This window comes from Neophocaena asiaeorientalis, unplaced genomic scaffold (genome assembly GCF_003031525.2).
Source record: "Neophocaena asiaeorientalis asiaeorientalis breed wild unplaced genomic scaffold, Neophocaena_asiaeorientalis_V1.1 scaffold828, whole genome shotgun sequence".
NCBI lineage: Eukaryota > Metazoa > Chordata > Mammalia > Artiodactyla > Phocoenidae > Neophocaena > Neophocaena asiaeorientalis.
Window position 1 is genome coordinate 718,895 of NW_020175443.1, and position 21,737 is coordinate 740,631.

The following is a 21,737-nucleotide window of genomic DNA, read 5'->3' on the forward strand; positions in this document are numbered from 1 at the left end:
ATGGGGAAACATGGGTCTTGGTATGCAACGTTTTGAATCATGTGAAGTTTACAGAAGGCATCCTTCCTGAAAAAAATGGGACTTCCCTGGACCTACCCAGAAATCCTGGTAGAAATATGGCTCCTGGAGCCCACTGCTCGACGGGGAATGTTGTAGGTTGAACTGTGTCCTGTGAAATAATAAAATCTTTATGTGGTCTCTGACCCCAGTTCCTGGCACCTGAGCTCCTAAAACTCTTGTAATTTCCTAAGTGATAAAAGCACCAGGAGCCCTGTGTATTCAAATTATTTGGTCTTTGATCCTGGTTCCTAACACAGAGCTCCTAAATCCCTTGGAATTTCCGGGGTGATGGGAGCATCTTTTGCTCTAATGAGGCAATGTTTGATGGGCTCCTGGACCGGGGGCTGGTTACTAGAAAGATTAAACCATCATTAGAAGCCTGGAGCTTTCAGCACCAGCCCCCATCCTCCTGGAAGGGAAGAAAGGCTAGAGGTTGAGTTGATGATGGATCATGCCTACATGAGGAAGCCTCCATAAAAATCCCAAAAGTATGGGGTTCAGAGAGTTTCCAGGTTGGTGAACACATGCATGTGCTTAGAAGGTGGTGCACCCCAATTCCACGGGAACAGAAGTTCCTGCTCCCTGGACCACTGCAAACCTCATCCTATGTGTCTCTTCATCTGGCTGTTCATCTGTACCCTTTATTAAATAAAAAACCGGTTAACCTAAGTGTTTCCTTGAGCTCTACAAGCCATTCTAGCAAATTATCAAACCTAAGGAGGAGGTCACAGGATCCCTGATTTATAACCAGTCCTCCAGAAGTTTAGATTACAACCTGGAATTCTGATTGGCGTCTGAAGCCAGGGGCGAGGGTGGGGGGCAGTCTCGTGGGACTGAGCCCTTAACCTGTGGGGTCTGTACTAACTCTAGTTAGTGTCAGAATTGGATTAAATTATACGACATGCAGCTGGTGTCCCAGAGAATTGCTTAGTGTGGAAAACCCATGCATTTGGTGTCAGAAGTATTGTGGGTATGAGAGTAAAGGAGAAACACAGGAGTGTTTTTCTCATATATGTCCCCTAAAAATGATATTGAAGTCCTAAGCCCAGCACCTCAGATTGTGACATTATTTGGAAATAGGGTCTTTACAGAGGTAATCAAGTTATAATGAAGTCATTAGGGTGGGCTCTAGCCCAGCCTGACTGGTGTCCTTATAAAAAGGGGAAACAGACACGTAGACAGCCATGCACAGAGGGAAGAGGATGTGAAGAGACACAGGGAGAACACCATGGGAAAACTGGAGCGATGCAGCCACAAGCCAGAGAACATCTGGAGATTCCAGAAGCTACAAGAGTCAAGGAAAAGATCCTCCCCTACAGGTTACAGAAGGAGCAGGGCCCTGCTGACACCTTGATCTCAGACTTCTAGCCTCCAGAGCTGTGAGACAATACATTTCTGTTGTTCTGGGCCACCCAGTTTGTGTGATTTTGCTACAGCAGCCTTGGCAACTAATACAGAATGTCAGCTTGAGACTCAAAATTATCTACCACAGTAAGGAGCACAGAAATAGCAGAAAATTGGGCTTCCCTGGTGGTGCAGTGGTTGAGAATCTGCCTGCTGATGCAGGGGACACGGGTTCGAGCCCTGGTCTGGGAGGATCCCACATGCCGCGGAGCAACTAGGCCCGTGAGCCACAACTACTGAGCCTGCGCGTCTGGAGCCTGTGTTCCGCAACAAGAGAGGCCGCGATAGTGAGAGGCCCGCGCACCGCGATGAAGTGCGCCCTGCTTGCCACAACTAGAGAAAGTCCTTGTACAGAAATGAAGACCCAACACAGCCAAAATAAATTAATTAATTAATAAACTCCTACCTCCAACATCTTCAAAAAAAGAAAAGAAAGAAAAAGAAATAGCAGAAAATTTCGAATTAGGCATGAGCATGAATTTTAGGCCAGAAAAGAGTCATTTTTCAGTGCCTGCTGTAGACAAGGCCCCTTGCAACCTGCAGCATGCTGTCCTTGGAAGGCCATGGGTCCAGGTTAGAGACCTGGGTTTGGAATCCAGGCTGTATCTCTATTAGGCTGTGTGGTCTTTGGCCAGTAACTTAGCTTTGGGTGTCTCTGTTTTCTTAACTGTCAAATGGGTATAATAATCTACTTAATCATGAGAATTAAATGCAAATGCATGCATATGAAAATGAGCACCAGTTAAAGTTCTATCTATATGTGCTTTTAGGCTTTGGTATTTGCAATCCCATTTCCTATTCTCCCCATTTTAAGTGATGATGAAATGGAGGTCCAGAAATGGTTTAAAAAAAAAAAAACTTTTTTAGGTTACACAGCACCTTAGAGTGCTCAATAAATATTAATTCCTATTTAAGAGTGACTCTTAAACATGTCATATCATGTATTATTATGCCCATTTTTACAGATGAGGTAACTGAGGCTCAGAGAAGCTAAGTTATGCCCAAGGTCACAGAAAAGTAGAAATTCCTACTCAGATCTGCCTGCTTCCAACACTGCAGGTGACAGTCTGGGCAAATTCAATAATCTTCAGTCCTGGGCCTGAAGGGAAGAGGGTGAGCACCAGTGATTTCCTAAGGCCTTGTAGGTTCTTTTTTTTTTTTTTTAAAGTATTTATTTATTTATTTATGGCTGCGTCAAGTCTTAGTTGTGGCACGCGGGCTCCAGAGCGCATGGGCTCTCTAGTTGCAGCACCTGGGCTTAGTTGTTCTGCGGCATGTGGGATCTTAGTTCCCCGACCAGGGATTTAACCCATGTTCCCTGCTTTGGAAGGTGGATTCTTAACCACTGGACCACCAGGGAAGTCCCAGGCCTTGTAGGTTCTTACTCACTGTTATTCAGGTAGGAGCTGTTATCTGCAACTACTTTCATCCAGGCTCAGTGCTTCATGATAGCGCCTTGGAGCATCCTAGCTATGGCCTCAGGGGAATTCCCTTGCAGTCCAGTGGTTAGGACTCCTTCACTCCCGAGGCCTGGGTTCAGTTCCTGGTTGGGAACTAAGATCCAGCAAGTTGCTGGTGTGGCCTTAAAAAATAAATAAATAAATAAAAAAGGCTATGGCCTCAGAAGTCTTAGGTACCAGGTCGCACATCCTTCATCTTCCCATAGAGGGGAGAAGGGCACACCCTGGTTGTGACAACCAAAAAAAAAAAAAAAAATCTCCAGACATTGCCAAATGCCCCCCTGGAGGGAAAGGATGTCACTTGGAGAAACTCTGATCTTCTGGAAGAATGAAGAAACAAAATATATCAGGTGAGATCTGGATTAAAACAGTCCTATATGCAAATTGCAACTCTACCAATTATGATTTTGGGTAAATTACTTCATTTCAGCCTTATCCAGTTTCCCCATGTATAAACAAGGAATATATACCTACCAAATAGGGTTTTGATAAAGATCAGAAGAAGCATGCCAGGCACTTTGCAGAGTATATGGTAAGCACTTAATATATGGCAGCTATTAACATTGTTCCCATAGTTGAGACTGTAAGTATTTCCTCATGTCCTTCACTTATTCATGCAACAAATATTCAGTAACTGGTGTCTGTGTGCCAGGTCTTTCTTAGTAAGCCCTACCTGAATTTTTCTTTCTCAAAACCTTATCTGGTATGTACTATTACCATCTCTATTTATTCTGTGTGAACAGCAGTTTTAATGCCAGCATAATATTCCATCATGTCTATTTTGATTCCTGGCCCTGGCCTCCTTTCTGAGGTCCAGACCCATACATCTACCTGGATGTCCCCCAGGAAGGTTAACAGCATGTTTGGCCAATTAGCCCAGTGCCTAGCACCTAGCAAGCCCTCTATAAAAATGAGCTATTACTGGCCATCAGTGTCATTTTTAGCCCCTGCTGATCCACCTCCTCTTGCTACTCCTCAGTGGGTTCTCAGAGTCACTTATTTTCTGTCAGCAGTCTTGGCCCTGGGTTAAAGCCCTGATTTGTTGTCCCTGTGGGGAGCCCATAGGAGAATCCAGCCTGGTTTTCCCACCTGCAGGGAAGAACTGAAGCAATGAACATAGACACTCCCACGCTAATCATAGTGCCCTAAACAACCAGTTTGGTGGGGAGAATTTGCTAGCAGTAGGCAAGACATAAAGTTCCCCCACGGCAGCCTGGCAGCCTTGCTGAGTGTGCCAGCAAATGATTCCTGGGGCCTGGCTGGTGCTTCACGGGCACCACCAGGGCCCATGGAAAAGAGCTAATTTATGCTATTAGTATAGTTACATAAACAGTGTCTGCTGAGTGTTCCAAAACTGTATTTCATGGTCTTGGGGCCAGAACAGGGAGGAGCAATTTAGAAGCCACCACTAGGGAAGCAGAGCAGAGTAGAGGTAATACCAACAGCCTCTGGGTGAGATAGGCCTGGATTTTAGTTCCAGCTTTGCCCCTCACTAGTTGGGTGATAGCCAGCAAGTAGCTCTGTCATGCTGAGCTTCTATTTCACCTGTAGGGTTGGGGTGATGCTAATGATAGTTATTCGTGGAATGCTTCTTGATCAACCATTCAGGTATTCAACCATTAAGAGTTATTCAAAAATGGGATTTTTTTTTTAATACACAAAGTTATTCTTCCCCACCTCACACACACACGCACACACGCGCACACACACATCCATATAACCCTTGATGACATTAAAAAAATAAACAGTACACGTATATGATCCGAAATAAATTGGAAATCACACAGTATAAAATGAAAAATGCTTTTTTTTTTGGTCCAGGCAGTGGGTTGCGGGATCTTAATTCCCCGACCAGGTATTGAACCCGGGCCCTCCGCCGTAAAAGTGCGGAGTCCTAACCACTGGACCGCCAGGGAATTCCCCCAAAATACTTTCATTAAAAAAAAAAAAAATCTACAAAAAGAGCAATTTCATAGGATTCAACCTAATATGACCAGCCGCCGTTCTAAAGCTTTATAGTCCTCAACAAGCCCATGACGTAGGAACAATTATTACCCTCTCCCTCGGTAATAATAAGAATTTCTCCTAAAGAGAAGAAGGACTTGGGGGGGGGGAAGTGCCGGCTACCTAAACGGCCTCCACAAGTGATTTGAAAGTTTGAGAAACAGAGGTCAGTACATGTAATTAATTAAGTGCTAAACAGGACTATCCGCCTGGTGTCCGAAACACAATGCCCTGGGGGGCCACACGCGAAGCAGACTTGGTCCAAAGGGCAATCCCTCGCAGTACCAGGGGTGACCCGTCTCTCTCGCCCCGGAACGAGCCTCTACGTGTTTTCCCGGGAAAGGCGAGCCGGGCTCCGCCACCTCAACCAGTCTTGCTAGAGTAGGCTTATCCCTGCGAACAAAAGCATTCGGAGAGACTGCCGCCTCAGCCACTCAACGCCGAGCCCAGGCCGGCGCCTCCAATTAGATCCGAACTTCCAATTGGTGAAGTGTTGTTGAAGAAGGTGGGACAGAGCGGGAAAGTTCCCCCTCCCTCGGGGTTCTCAGCCAACCGCGGCGTCGGGGCGGCAGCCGCCGAGTTCGGTTGCACCGCGTGTAGTGATCTAGGGGGCCCGAGGGCGGGGCGGGGAGCAGGCCGGGGGCTGCGGGGAGGGGACGCTTCCCGCGGGCACGCGGAGTGAAGACGGTGACAGCCACGCGCGCACGTGCGTGCCCGGCTGCAGCGCGGCCCCGACACCTCCCTCGGCGGCTGAGAAGCGCGCGGGGTCTGGGCCTCCGGCGTCCAGGGGCCCCGTCCCCAGGCGTCACCAGCGTCCCCGGCCCGAGTCCCGGAGAGCCGGGCCGTGCCCGCCCCGTCGGTCCCCGATCGCGATCCCTTCCCGTGGCCGTCAGGGTTCGCCCCCCAGCTCCCGTTTCGGTTCCCGGGGCAGGGTCCTCGCGGTCCATGCTGGCCGCTGGGGGCCCGCGCCGCTCAGCCAGCTCCCGGGCCGGCCGGCCGGCCACCATGGTGGCCCTGAGGCCTGTGAGGCTCCTCCAGGGAGGCTAAAAGGTCCAGAGCGCAGGCCTCGGGGCGCGAGGGTCCCGAACCTGAGCCCCGCGCCATGGCCGGGGCCATCGCTTCCCGAATGAGCTTCAGCTCGCTCAAGAGGAAGCAGCCCAAGACGTTCACAGTGCGGATCGTCACCATGGACGCGGAGATGGAGTTCAATTGCGAGGTAACTGGCTGCAACGGGCTGCGGCGAAGGGGAGCGCGGCGGGATCCGGCCGGGTGCTGGTCCGGCACCGACGCGGACGCCCTTGCCGCGGTGACAGTGGAAGTGGAAGCTTCGGGATTCTGTTTATATCAGCTCTGGGCAAAGATAGAGTCAACCAGAACTGGAAGGGGCCATCTAGGCCCAAATCCTCATGTTAAAGATAATCGCTGCTTTTTTTCAATGGGGTTTTCGGGTTTGGAAGCACTTCCTGAAGGTTTTCATTCATTGTTACTGCAGGAGTCTGAAAGCATTCGTGGTAGCGAATTATAGTTTTCAGTGTCACGCTTAAGCTCCAGCTCTATAGAGTTTAAACTTTATTAGATAATATTATGTACCCCAGATATTATAAGTTGCATCTCGTTTTATTGGAAAGTCTATAGTACTTGTTTCCCTTTTTCACAGCTTAAATTTTCTGGGAAAAAAACAAAACAAAACTTTGAGGAAAGAGACGGTGTCTTAAACTTTCCATACAGTTTCTATCATGATGGTAACAGTTATCATTTATTGAATACTTCCTAAATGCCAGATATTCATACACTTAATTCTCAAAACAACTCAGTGAGGTAGATACCCCAAACCATATATCTAGTAAATGGCGAAGGGGGGTTTTGATTCAAGATCTTAGCCAATACAGTACTGCCTCTCAAGTAGTTTAAGTCCTTGCTACTCAAAGTGTGGCCTGTGGACCAGCAGCATTGGCAGCAGTAACCTAAGTCAGGGGTTGGCAAACTTTTTCTGTAAATGCCCACATAGTAAGTATGTTCAGCTTTGCCGGCTTTAGGGTCTCAGTTGCAACTACTCAACTCAGCTCTACCATGGTAGCACAAAAGCAGCCTTAGACAGGATCAACTTCCAGCATGACTGACCTGGTTCCCTGTAAACTGGTAAAACATTAAAAAAAAAAAACCAATTTAAACCCTCTGGAAATTGTCCTAAGGGCAAACATCAAGTGAAGAAACAGCTACTCAAGAAAATCTATGAAAATTCGGTAAGGAAGGCAAGAGTTTGTGGTATTTGTTTTTGTTTTGGCCGAGAGGCATAAGGGATCTTAGTTCCCTGACCGGGGATCGAACCCACGCCCCCTACAGTGGAAGCATGGAGTCTTAACCACTGGACTGCCAGGGAAGTCGCGAGAGTTTGTGGTATTTGAAGGAAGACCACTACTACCGTCCCTGCTCCCAGCTCTCAACAACGGCTGCAACCCAGTACACTAGGCTCCCTCTCCCCCTAGCTCCCAGTCAGACAGCTTTCTTCCCAGGAGGAGCATGACTTTAGGGCTTCTCCTGCGCAAGGCTACTTGCTGCTGAGGCTAAATCCTGGTTGAGTGAAGCTGAAAGATGGGGCTTCCTTCCTTCACCCAGCTCCTACTTATGGAATGGAAGCTGTACTCTGGGCATGGCCCACCGAGAGTACTGGGGTCCCATTTGCTCTATCCCCACCCTCAGTTTGTGAGATGGTGGTACCAGCCAGGAGAGGCAAACTGAGAAGACCTCAGGCTAGTGTCTCCCCCTCCCCACTTCTATCAAGAGCTCAGAGATTTTGCCTGGAGGGAGAAGCAGGCTCCTAATCTCTTCCCAGAAAGTAGTGACTTCATTTGCAGTAGAGTGTGGAGAAATTTATGCCTAAGGGTGCTTTCAAGAACTGTGGAGGTTTTAGTGAAAGGCAATTGGGAGGAGATTTGTGGATTTAATAAAGATACAGCCTAGACTGTAAGCCAGCTAGTTTGCAGGAGAGAATAAGACAGCTGGGAAGAGCCCTCCTGGGGTCAGGACAAATATCAAACACTAATCTCAAAAGAGCCACCTTTTGATTGGATTACTTTATAGAACAAGTTATGCCCCAGGGCATTATTGAAAATAATAGAATAATATACCACAATTAGTGGAGTTTAACAGTTGGGTGTGACCAGGGAAAGAGAGGGAGAGTCCTACTAAGACCACTGTCATCTTGGGTGACTTTGGGCAAATCCAAAGATATATCTTCCTGAGGAGCAACATCATAGGCCTTAACACTGTGACAGGGGAAATAGATTTCACTAAAACAGTCCAGCCAGTCACTAAACAAATAAACAAGCAAATAACAGTAACCAGCCCGGTTGGGTTGGGGGGAAACCACTCCCTAGAGTTGCTGTAAATATGTTCACAGAACTAAAAGAAAGCATGATTAAGAAGGAAGGTATAATGACATTTTTGCATCAACTAGATAGTATCAGTAAAGCGATATGAATTATAAAAAGAACCAAATTAAAATCCTGGAATTGGGGCTTCCCTGGTGGCGCAGTGGTTAAGAATCCGCCTGCCAATGCAGGGGACATGGGTTCGAGCCCTGGTCTGGGAAGATCCCACATGCCGTGGAGCAACTAAGCCCGTGTGCCACAACTCCTGAAGCCCGGGTGTCTAGAGCCCGTGCTCTGCAACAAGAGGAGCCACTGCAATGAGAAGCCTGCACACCACAACAAACAGTAGTCCCCGCTCACCACAACTAGAGAAAGCCTGCAGGCAGCAACAAAGGCCCAACGCAGCCAAAATAATAAAATAAATTAAATAAATTAATTAAAAAAAATTCTGGAATTAGAAAATACAATGACTGAAATAAAAAATTCACTAGAGGGGCTCAAGGTAGATTCCAACAGGCAGATTCCAATAATTAGTATACTTGAAGATAGATTGATAGAGATTATGTAAGGTGAAGAGTAGAGAGAAAAAGAATGAAGAAAAATGTACAGAGCCTCAGAGAAATGTGAGGATCATTCAGTGCACCAACATGTGTAATGGGACTACCAGAGGAGAGGAGAGAGAAAAAATATTCCAAAAAAATTGGCTGAAACTTCCTAAATTAATTGAAAAACAATAACCTGTATATTCAGGAAGCTCAATGAACTCCAGGGAGGATAAACACAAAGAGATTCACAGACACATCATAGTAAAAATGCTGAAAGTCAGACAGGGAGAAAATCTGGAAAGCAACAAGAGAAAAATGACTTGACACTTATAAGGGAACCCCAATAAGATTAACAGCTAACTTCTCAGCAGAAGCTGTGGAGGCCAGAGGCAGTGGGATAACATTCAGAGTGCTCAAAGAAAAAACTTGTCAACTAGGAAACCTATCTCCAACATAGCTGGATATAAATGAAAAGGACATTTCAAAAACAAAGTTAAATAAAGAATTTCCCAGATAAACAAAAACAGAGACTTTGTTGTTTAAAGACCCATCTTACAAGAAATATTAAAGGAAGTTTTTCAGGCCTAAAGCAAGTGACCCCAGATAGTAATTCAAATCCGCGTGAAAAAAATCAATGAGCACCAGTAAATGTAATAACATAATTATAAAAGACAGTATAAATGTATATTTTCCTCCTTTTAACTGATTTAAAATGCAATTATATAAAATAATTTGTATATAATATACAATAATATTTGTATATACTATATTGTTGGGCCTATAACATGGAAATGTAATATATGTTTAATAGGTGTGCCAATAACAGTACAAAGGAGGTGGGTGAAAACCAAGCTGTAATAGGCTAAGGAAATGATTACAGATGGTAAAGTAATAACTACAACAATGTATTGCTGGGTTTGTAACTTTAATAGATATAGTATACAATAATTATAATACTATAAAAAAGGGGGAAGGGAACAGAACTATGTAGAATAACATTTCTATATAATTTCTGCAGTAGTGGCTTGTGGGCTCTAGAGCGCAGGCTCAGTAGTTGTGGTGCATGGGCTTAGTTGCTCCATGGCATGTGGGATCTTCCGGGACCAGGGCTTGAACCCATGTCCCCTGCATTGGCAGGCGGATTCTTAACCACTGCGCCACCAGGGAAGTCCAATATATATATTTTTTGATGTGAACCATTTTTAAAGTTTTTATTGAGTTTGTTACAATTTTGCTTCTGTTTTTTGGCCCCAAGGCGTGTGGGATCTTAGCTCCCCAACCAGGGGTTGAACCTGCATTGGAAGGCGAAGTCTTAACCACTGGACCACCAGGGAAGTCCCTCTGAAGCTGATTCTGATAAGTCAGGATTATGTGGTTAAACCCTAGAATAACCACTTAAAAAAAAAATCTTTAAAAATACAGTGGAAAAATAAATAAATAAATAGTGGAAAAATTATTAAAGAAATTTAAATGCTTCATTAGAAACTATTCACTTAATGCAAATCAAGTAGTAAAGGAGGAATAGAGAATTAAAAAAGACAAGAAAAACATAGAAAACAAAAAATAAAATGGCAGTTGTATCCCAAATAATTAGATAACTTAAATGAAGTGGACGAATTCCTAAAATGAAACCAGCTACCAAAAGTGACTCAAGAAGAAAGATAGTCTGAATAGACCTATAACAACTGAAAGAGTAAATTAGCAATAAAAATACTACTCACAGTAAAAAACCCATGTGCTACCCACTAGTGGCCCAGGTGGCTTCACCACTGAATTCTACCAAACATTTCAAGATCAATAAATACCAATTCTTCACAAACGTTTCCAAAAAACTAGAAGAGGAGGGACCATGTCCCAGCTCATTTTATGAGACCATCATTATCCTGATACTGAAACAAGACAAAGATAACACAAGAAAACTAGAGATCAATATCTCTTATGAGTATGGAAGCCACAATCCTTAACAAAAATATTAGGAATCCAGCAACATATTAAAAAAACTATACTCCATAACCAAGTGAGATTTATCCCAGAAATGCAAGGTTGGTTTAACATACGAAAATCAATTTATGTAATATATAATATCAATAGAACAAAAAGCAGAAATTACAGGATTATCTCAATAGATGCAGAAAAAGCACTTGACAAAGTGCAACAGCATTTCATGATAAAAGCACCCAACAAAATAGGAATAGAAGGGAACAGCCCAATATCACACTTAATGGTGAAAGTCTGGATGTTTACTCTTTAAGATCAGGAATGAGACAAGGATGTCCCCTCTCACCACTTCTATTCAACATTGTACTGCTGGTTCTAGCCAGGACAATTAGGCAAGACATGAAATAAAAGACATCTATATTGGAAAGGAAGAAGTAAACCGATGTCTGTTTACACATAATATTATCTTGTATACAGATATTTAAATTATTTATTTAAAATCTTCATTGGAGTATAATTGCTTTACAATGGTGTGTTAATTTCTGCTGTATAACAAAGTGAATCAGATGACAGTCTCTAGGTCCATCCACCTCGCTACAAATTACTCAGTTTCACTTCTTTTTATGGCTGAGTAATATTCCATTGTATATATGTGCCACATCTTCTTTATCCATTCATCTGTCGATGGATACTTAGGTGGCTTCCATGTCCATGTCAATTTTGTTTATCTTCTCAAAGAACCAGCTTTTAGTTTTATTGATCTTTGCTATTGTTTCCTTCATTTCTTTTTCATTTATTTCTGATCTGATCTTTATGATTTCTTTCCTTCTGCTAACTTTGGGTTTTTTTTGTTCTTCTTTCTCTAATTGCTTTAGGTGTAAGGTTTTTGTTTCTTGTATTGCTCTAAACTTCCCTCTTAGAACTGCTTTTGCTGCATGCCATAGGTTTTGGGTCTTCGTGTTTGTTTGTTTGTTTTTAAATTTGTTTATTTAGTTATTTATTTTGTCTGTGTTGGGTCTTCGTTGCAGTGCGCGGGCTTTCTCTAGTTGTGGTGAGTGGGGGCTACTCTTCATTTTGGTGCACGGGCTTCTCACTGAAATGACGTCTCTTGTTGCGGAGAATGGGCTCTAGGCATGCGGGCTTCAGTTGTTGTGGCTCGCAGTCTCTAGAGCCCGGACTCAGTAGTTGTGGCACACAGGCTTAGTTGCTCCACGGCATGTGGGATCTTCCCGGACCAAGGCTCGAACCCGTGTCCCCTGCATTGGCAGGTGGCTTTTTAAACACTGTGCCACCAGGGAAGTCCAGGTCGTTGTGTTTTTATTGTCATTTGTTTCTAAGTATTTTTTGATTTCCTCTTTGATTTCTTCAGTGATCTCTTGGTTATTTAGCAGTGTATTGTTTAGCCTCCATGTGTTTGTAGTTTTTACAGATTTTTTCCTGTAATTGATATCTAGTCTCATAGCGTTGTGGTCGGAAAAGATACTTGATATGATTTCAGTTTTCTTAAATTTACCAAGGCTTGATTTGTGATTCAGGGTGTGATCCATCTTGGAGAATGTTCCATGAGCACTTGAGAAGAAAGTGTAATCTGCTGTTTTTGGATGGAATGTCCTATAAATATCAGTTAAGTCCATCTTGTTTAATGTATTATTTAAAGCTTGTGTTTCCTTATTACTTTTCTGTCTGGATGATCTGTCCATTGGTGTAAGTGAGGTGTTAAAGTCTCCCACTATTATTGTGTTACTGTCGATTTCCTCTTTTATAGCTGTTAGTAGTTGCCTTATGTATTGAGGTGCTCCTATGTTGGGTGCATATATATTTGTAATTGTTATATCTTCTTCTTGGATTGATCCCTTGATCATTATGTAGTGTCCTTCCTTGTCTCTTGTAACATTCTTTATTTTAAAGTCTATTTTATCTGATATGAGTATTGCTACTCCAGCTTTCTTTTGATTTCCATTTGCATGGAATATCTTTTTCCATCCCCTCACTTTCAGTCTGTATGTGTCCCTAGGTCTGAAGTGAGTCTCTTGTAGACAGTATATATATGGGTCTTGTTTTTGTATCCACTCAGCGAGCCTGTGTCTTTTGGTTGGAGCATTTAATCCAGTCATGTTTAAGGTAATTATCGATATGTATGTCCCTATTACCATTTTCTTAATTGTTATGGGTTTGTTTTTGTAGGCCCTTTTCTTCTCTTGTGTTTCCCACTTAGAGAAGTTCCTTTAGCATTTGTTGTAGAGCTGGTTTGGTGGTATTGAATTCTCTTAGCTTTTGCTTGTCTGTAAAGCTTTTGATTTCCCCATCAAATCTGAACGAGATCCTTGCCAGGTAGAGTAATCTTGGTTGTAGGTTCTTCCCTTTCATCATTTAAAATATATTGGAAATACCATTTTACCATAATGAGAGCCAACCAGTTGTATGACTAGAATCAAAAAGACATATAGGGACTTCCCTGGTGGCGCAGTGGTTAAGAATTTGCCTGCCAGTGCAGGTGACACAGGTTCAAACCCTGGTCCGGTAAGATCCCACATGCCGTTGAGTGACTAAGCCCATGTGCCACACCTATGGAGGCTTTGCTCTAGAGCCCGCAAGCCACAACTACTGAGCCCACGTGCTACAAGTACTGAAGCCCGCGCACCTAGAGCCCATGCTCTGCAACAAGAGAAGCCACCGCAATGAGAAGCCCGCACACCGCAACGAAGAGTAGCCCCCACTCACCGCAACTAGAGAAAGCCCGTGAGCAGCAGCGAAGACCCAATGCAGCCAAAAGTAAATAAATTAAATAAATTAAAAAAAGAAAAAAGACATATAGTAACAAGTGTTGGTGAGAATATGAAAAAATTGGAATCCTCATATACCGCTGGTGGTGATGTAAAATGGTGCAGCGACTTTGGAAGAGTCTGGCAGTTCCTTAAACAGTTGAACATAGAGTTACCATATGGTCCAGCAATTTTACTTGTAGGTATCTACTCCAAAGTGAAAACATGTCTATAGAGAAGCTTGTACGTGAATGTTTATAGCAGCATTATTCGTAAAAGCCAAAAGGTGGAACAACCCAGATGTCCATCAGATGATGAATGGATAAACAAAATGTGGTCTGTATGTACAATGAGATATTATTTAGCAATAAAAAGGAAGGAGGTAACAATACATGCTACAACATGGATGAACCTTGAAAACATTATAAGTGGAAGAAGCAAGTCACAAAAGATCATATATTATATGATTCCATTCATATACAAGTCTATTATAGGGATATCTATAATGAAAGTAGATTTGTGATTGCTTAGGGCTGGGAAATTAGGTGCGGGGATAGGGGCACTATAGCTAAAGAGTACGAGGTTTCTTTTTAAGGTGATGAAAATGTTCTAAACTTGACTCTGATGGCTGCACAACTCCGTGACTATGCTAAAAACCATTTACCTGTACACTTTAAATAGGTGAATTTTAAGGTATGTGAATTATATCTCAGTAGAGCTGTTTTTTAAAAAGCAGACTTTGATAAAAGTAAAAAATAATAGACATGACTTTGTTCCAATAAAACTTTCTTTATGGACATTGAAATTTGAATTTCATGTAATTTTCACAAGTGAGGAAATGTTATTAAAATTTTTTGAGGGGGGGGTGCGAAATCCCTGGCAGTCCAGTGGTTAGACTCCACGCTTTTACTGCCGGGGGCCCAGGTTCAATCCCTGGTCGGGGAACTACAATCCCACAAGCCACACAGCATGGCCAAAGAATAAAATAAAATAAAAAATTTTTTAAACTTAAAAAAGTTTTCTTCAATCATTTAAAAATGTAAAACTCATTCTTAGTTCTCAAACTGCAGTGGGTTGGACTTGTCTTGTGGACCACAGTTTACTGACCCCTGATCAAAGTTACTATTTGATACATGTTGTGAGAGACTGACCCACAGGGAAAGGAATTTTTTGTGACATTGTTCGGCCATAATTTTGCAATGAAAAACTCTTAGTTTTTCTTCTTTAAACAGACCCCAGACCCAAAGAGGATGGACACTATTATCAGCAATGTCGGGATTTCTCAACCTTGGCACTATTGACATTTTGGCTGGAGGGTTCTTTGTGGTGGGGACTGTCCTGTGAACTGTAGGATGTGTAGCAGCATCTCTGGCCTCCACCCATTAGATTACAGGAGCATCTCCTATCTTGCCCCAGTTGTAACAACTGAAAAATGTCTTCAGACACCGTCAACTGTCCCTGAAGGCAAAACACCCTCCTCTTCCCTCCACCCTATCCTCCACCACATTGAGAACCAGTGGAAGGAATAATAGTAGTGATATTCAGAGAGACAGACTGTTACAACATACAGCCTGTCAAGCTTTAATGTACACATAAATGACCTGAAGATCTTGGTAAAATGCAGATTCTGATTCTGTAGTTCTGCGGTTGACTGAAAATTCTGCATTTCTAACAAATTCTCGAGTGATGCCAATGCTACTGGTCCAGGGACCACACTAAAGTAGCAAAGCATTAGTAGTAGTTAAAAGTAGTAGTAGAGGGCCTCCCTGGTGGCACAGTGATTAAGAATCCGCATGCCAATGCAGGGGACACGGGTTTGAGCCCTGGTCTGGGAAGATCCCACATGCCGCGGAGCAGCTAAGCCCGTGAGCCACAAGTACTGAGCCTGCGCTCTAGAGCCCGCAAGCCACAGCTACTGAGCCCGCGTGCCACAACTACTGAAGCCCGCATGTCTAGAGCCCATGCTCCACAACCAGAGAAGCCACTGTGATGAGAAGCCCGCGCACCACAACAAAGAGTAGCCCCTGCTCAGTGCAACTAGAGAAAGCCCGCGCGTAGAAACGACGACCCAACGCAGCCAAAAATAAAATAAATAAATTTATAAAAATAAAAAAGGTAGTAGTAGAAAGTGCACAGGCTTTGAAATAAGACACTCCTGGGCTTGAATTCCAGCTAAACTACTTAAAGCTTGGATAAGATACTCAAGCTCTCTGAACCTCAGTATGCACATCAGTAAAATGGAACTACTATTACTGACCCTGCAAGGTTGTTCTAAGGACTCATGGAATGCTTAGTGCTGGGCAGAAAGGAAGGGACTATAGTCAGCCTAAAGCAGGAGGCTTGGGTCACCATGGGCACTGACTGCCCTGTTGTGATTTGTCCAGCCATTGTATCTCATCAAACCTCAAATTTCCAGTGAAAATACCTCTTTGTAAACCATGTTCAAATATTCTGTCGAAAGTAATGGTAGTTTGATTTATGATGATGGAGAGAACTCTGAGAAGCCACTAGTCTTGCTCTCCTGCTCTATTTTTATGTTGTACATTAACTGAGCAAGATGCTAATGCGAGAAGATGCTAATGCAAAGATGCATTTTGAAAAAAAGAGAGATGGTACTTGAGGAATTCTTGGTTTTATTGAGGTCAAATGTAGGTGACTTTCTAAGAAGGACTCAATTTCAGAACCAGTGGTAGTTAACATACGAATGAATCATGGTAATGATGCTAATCATTCCAGACTTTTTTGCTGCAGAGATGGGGGAAACATCTCTTTCTTGCACCACTTACTGCATTGCATAATTGGCTTGATGCTGTGGAGGATTTTTCCACTTGAAAGATTTGATAGTTGTCATTTTGAGAAAGTGGGTGCTGAATGTAATTTGCCAGGAGGCTAAACGGTTTTGTTACTTCTTTTCTAGGTAGGAATTTTACTCTGATAATTCAATCTATCAGTAAGAAGAGCCAAATATGAAAAATTTCTCGAACTTGAGTTGTGAGAGATCCTAATACCATCTTATATCAAAACCAAAGCCTCCTTCTCCTGTTTGTTGGCATCCCAATCATTTTCACATACCCAAGCACAATTATGATTGGATTAAATACCAACATTACAGATCATTCCAGCATACAAGTGGACATACAGTGGTCCATAACGGGCGGAACTTTCAAAAAGAGAAGGCAGAACAACTCTGGTGATTTCAGTAAGATGTTAAATCCTAGACACCCCAAAATCGAGGCAAATGATTCCCTTCCAGGATGTAAACTCCAGGAGGGAGTTCAAACTGGTGTTTGAACCCTGGCTTCTCCGTGGAGCTCTTCTGTGACCTTGGGCAAATCTCTTTTTTCTCCCAGGCCTCAGTTCTTCCACTGTAAAACAGGGGGAAGAACTTGATTTCAAAGGCTCTCAGCTTCGCATCCTATTTTAGGTGATCTGGGCAGAAGAAGCTCCTTGTGCAACTTTCTGTTTCATATTTCCTCCTTAGGTAGGAAGTCATTTCAGGGTTTGAGCACGTAGGTATGAGAAAGTCTGCTAGAGGGCAGAACAAATATTGCTTAGGGAAAAGAGCCAGCATCCTGATGGGGTAAGTTGGCTTAGGTGGAAGGAAGACACACCACTGCCCCCGTCTCCGTGATGGATCTTAGACTTACCTCTCTAAACCTAAATACTATTATTCTAAATGAGAATAATAGTATTTTCTTATAGGATTGTTTTAAGGCATGAACGAGGTAGACCTTTACAGGCACTTAGCCCAGGGCCCGACCATAGTAAGCACTTGGTAAACATTAGCTTCGTATCATGAGTTGGGAGTGTGAGAATAAAGAGGAAAGGTCTCATGCTAAAGGCACTGTAAATTTTCTCCTTTAATCATCTCCTTCATTTTCTTTGAATCTTCTTCAGGTTATCCATGGCTTTGTAATTATAGACCCTCTAGACTCCACAATTAGTCTAAATATAGTGAGCTTTACCTTATGCCATATATTTAAGGATCTTTTTTGTAATGTGCTTTATAAATGGTCTCTATTTAGCTTGATGTCCACTGTGATAGCAGGATTCTTTTCTGATTTCTGCCATGCTTCATTATTCTCGATTCCTTTGTCCCCCATGTGTCATTTTGAAATTTTTCTCTTTTGTTTTTAATGACTTCTCCAATTATTCATGCTAGTTTTGCATTCTTCTCCAAGAACATTTTTGGTGCTTGTTTATTCTTAATTTCAGAAGTTAAAAGAGCATTTGCAGTCTTAAAAACCCAGAATTGAGTTTTCTCAGAGCTGGTAATCATTTTAGCCAGCTGATGACGAGGCTTCTCTGGTTTGTGACAGGATGATGTGTTCCATCCTCCTGTCTGTGCTTTGTCTGATTTAGATTCTAAGTCCACATGTTTTAGTACTTTTTAAAAAATTTTTTTTAATTTTTGGCTGCGTTGGGTCTTTGTTGCTGTGCGTGGCTTTCTCTAGTTGTGGCGAGCAGGGGCTACTCTTCATTGTGGCGCGCAGGCTTCTCATTACAGTGGCTTCTCTTGTTGTGGAGTGCAGGCTCTAGGTGCACAGGCTTCAGTAGTTGTGGCTCGCAGGTTCTAGAGCGCAGGCTCAGTAGTTGTGGCTCACGGGCTTCGTTGCTCCGCGGCATGTGGTATCTTCCAGGCCCAGGGCTCGAACCCATGTCTCCTGCATTGGCAGGCGGATTCTTAACCACTGCGCCACCAGGGAAGCCCGCTTTAGTACATTTTTGTCAAGCAAAAATTTATTACCAATTTAGTGCTGACCTCGGGAAATCTTCAGTCACCTGTGCTGAGTTGAGGCACTTGTCCTAGTTCAGGAATCACTCCGACACCACTAGGTGGGGTCAGAGCACATCATTTCTAAAGGAATTGGCCTTTTTCCTCTCCTTTTTTTGAAGTACTTTTAAATATAAATTACAATTTTCACAGAGTCCAGGGCAGGAGGAGTTAATCCACTGGGTAACACTTCGTCATGGGTGGTGTTTCAGAGTCTGTTCATTTTACTTCATGTTTAGGCATTTGAAATTGAGCTTTGTGCTGCCAGCACTGAATTTACTATTGTTTCCTATTCATAGCTCTCCGCAGAATTCTTATTCTCAGTGTTTGAAACATTTTTTTTAGCATCTTTATTGGAGTATAATTGCTTTACTATGGCGTGTTAGTTTCTGCTTTATAACAGTGAATCAGTTATACATATATATATGTTCCCATATCTCTTCCCTCTTGCGTCTCCCTCCCTCCCACCCTCCCTATCCCACCCCTCTAGGTGGTCCTCACAAAGCACTGAGCTGATCTCCCTGTGCTATGCGGCTGCTTCCCACTAGCTATCTATTTTACATTTGGTAGTGTATATATGGCCATGCCACTCTCTCACTTTGTCACAGCTTACCCTTCCGCCTCCCCATATCCTCAAGTCCATGCTCTAGTAGGAAACATTTGTAATCATTGGTAATTGCTGAATATCAACAGCATGCTTGGTGCTAAAAAACTTGTACTTTTCATTAACATGACAATCACCATTTTTGTTGCATTAGAGTTCATTATTGTAAATCAACTCCTGATTATTAGTAGCAAGGAACATGATTGCAGTGGCAGTACCTGAGTAAGGGAAAGTAGAAAGCACACAGAAATTAAGTGTTAAGGGTCATTGACATCCCCCAAAATGATTTTAAGATATAGAATGGGATGTTAAAGGATTAAAAGAAAATGATTATAGCAGTGAAAAATACTCCACGGTTTATACAAAACCATCTCAAGCTCGTAGACTCAGAGGGTATTAATCCTGAAAGCCCACTTGATGAGTGTGGAAGCTGAGACCCAGAGAGGTTACGCGACTTTCCCAGCACAGCGGGTTTGGGTGTTTTATAGCTATTTGACAAGGCCATGATTGCCCTCATGTTGTGAGTTAAATTCCAAAGATAGAGATTGTCTTCTTTACTTTGGAGGAATTGCATTGCTTTTATAGCATATAACGTTTCTTTTTGCTTTGTCATCTGTCAGCTGACTTTCAAAGCTTCAAGCCTCTCATCTTTTTTCACAGCATTATAAAATTTGGGCCTTGCATGGGGGCACAATTGATTGACAGGTGAAGAAACTGAGGCGCAGTTGAGCTGTGTGGCTCACCCAAGGTTGTGCGTGGTGGAGGGGGGAGTTTAGGACGTAGATCCCCTCTCTGGGCTCACGGCCGCTGCTAGAACCTGTCTCCGCTAAAGCAGGCAATGTGCCAGGAGCTGCAAACATAAGAACTTTTCTCCCTCCAAAAAATCTATAATTCATTTTGTTTTGAAAGACTTCTCAGAGTTTAAAACCTCCGTTTTGTGGCTTGCCGAGGCGCTGTGATCTGTTTCTTACTGGTCTCTTGTTCTGTGGAAATTTTTCTTGGTTGGCTTTTTGAGATTTAGATTTCCTTGCCAAGGTATTTTTAGAGAGTGGAGATCAGTATGTGTCCCCAAAGGGGGCGGGTATATACCTTCAGGCCCAATTATGCAATTAGAATTTTAATGAGGAGTGTCATAAATTCTTGCTTCATTGCAATCATTACCTAGAAGACTGTTCTACTCAGAAGGCTCAGCTTAGCTATCATCATCATTATCATCAACATCATCAGCCAACCACAAGCATTTGTGAAGTGGCCACAGATTATACAGCACTTGTGTGGGTCCTGGGAGACTTAGAGAGAGAGAAAGAGGAAGGGAGAAGGGGAGAGAGAGAGAGAGAGAGAGAGAGAGAGACAGGGAGTGTGTGTGTGTGTGTGTGTGTGTGTGTGTGTGTGTGTGTGTGTGTGTGTGTATGTGTGTATGTGTGTTAGCCCTTGTCTTCAAGGAGTTTATGATCTACAGAATTGCAGGAAGGACAGGAATCTTGGGCAGAGACAGACACCTCATTTTTCCGTGTATGTAAAGTACATACTAACTCACATATCTGGTATTGTATGCGGGGGAGGGAGACAGTGGTGAGATAAAGAAGGGATCTTAGAAAGGTCTGGTTGTGGGTAACTAGAGGCATGTAGGTTTGCTGACCAGGGAGGGCAGAGGCTGCCTTATAACAAGGCAGAGCAGTTGGTTGGAGGAGAGAGGAAGTAATTGGTGGAGGGCCTTGAAACCAATGATTTAAATAGATTCAGCATACTAACAGCGATGATTGGAGGGCTGGGAGAGGAAAATTACTTGCTGTGGTTGATTATGGCAGAAACTGACAGGGCAAGATTGGAATTGAGTTTTTTGTTGTTTTGTTTTTGCAAAAAGGAGGTTTCAGGTTTGTGAGATTTTGTGCAGATCGAGATAAGGGATTTGGGGGTCGTGATTGGTAGAGCAAAGAGACGAGTCTCTTTTTTTGACTAAAATCTTGTTTCTATTTGGAGGGTCTCCTTTTCCCTCAGAAATAATGGCTGATTAGGAGTGGTGTGTGTGTGTCCTTAACCACGACAGCAAACACAGACATGAGACACAGAACCTGCTTCCGTGGTATGAGTCGGGGAGGGTCGGTTTTACACCCCCATTACTGCACTCTTTTATCCTCTTTGATTAACTGGAATAGATTTTAATGGGACTCATTATTCACTGCTGCACAGGAAAATCATTTTTATAACTCTTTCCATTGTGTTTATCTTGTAAATGGAGGTGTTTGGCATCTGTTTTTTCAAAACAGGCCAATAAAAGTTGTATTTAGGTTTGGATCAGGCACATCAGCATCTTAAATTCTCAACTCTTCTCTGAAATCAGTTCTCGTAGGGCAGCCACGACTGCAAAAGTCAATTAGGGGTGAACGTGGAGAGGGGAGATTACAGCCCTCCTTGCTCTCGTGTTCCCGAAATCACGGTAAACACGCTACATGTGTCCTGAGCCCGGGGAGGTACGGTCCCTTCTATTGCTCTGTCTGTAAGGGAGCTAACCTTTCAATAGTTTTTATAGAAAATGCTGGGGCAGCTTGTGAACTAATTAGAAGAAACCCTGATAAGTGAATGCCGGGTCTGTCCGTCGGTTCTCTTTCCTCTTCTGTGGAGTAGCCAGCCAGTCAAATAGCATCTCTTGTGTGGCTGATAATCCTGTCCCCCGACATCTATGAAATGGGATGTCACTTCTCTGCTAGCTTCTCCAGGTCTGAGTCTTCTCTGTAAAGCTGAAGTTTCTCTGGGGCTTCTGATTCTCAGGCATTTCACACATGGCAGCCACATTCGATTCTCTGTACGGCCCAGA

At 43.2% G+C, this 21,737-nt stretch overlaps 1 protein-coding gene across 3 annotated transcripts in view; it reads left to right on the top strand.

The window, feature by feature from the left end:
* The first annotated feature begins 5,581 nt into the window (after positions 1–5,581).
* The window catches only part of NF2 (NF2, moesin-ezrin-radixin like (MERLIN) tumor suppressor), a 72,139-nt gene continuing 55,983 nt past the window's right edge, over positions 5,582–21,737 (top strand). For all 3 annotated transcript variants that reach the window (XM_024767961.1, XM_024767960.1, XM_024767962.1), the window contains exon 1: positions 5,582–6,144. In XM_024767961.1, coding sequence (XP_024623729.1) covers positions 6,031–6,144 — 114 coding nt within the window. In that variant the 5' untranslated portion in view covers positions 5,582–6,030. The remainder of the gene's footprint in view (positions 6,145–21,737) is intronic.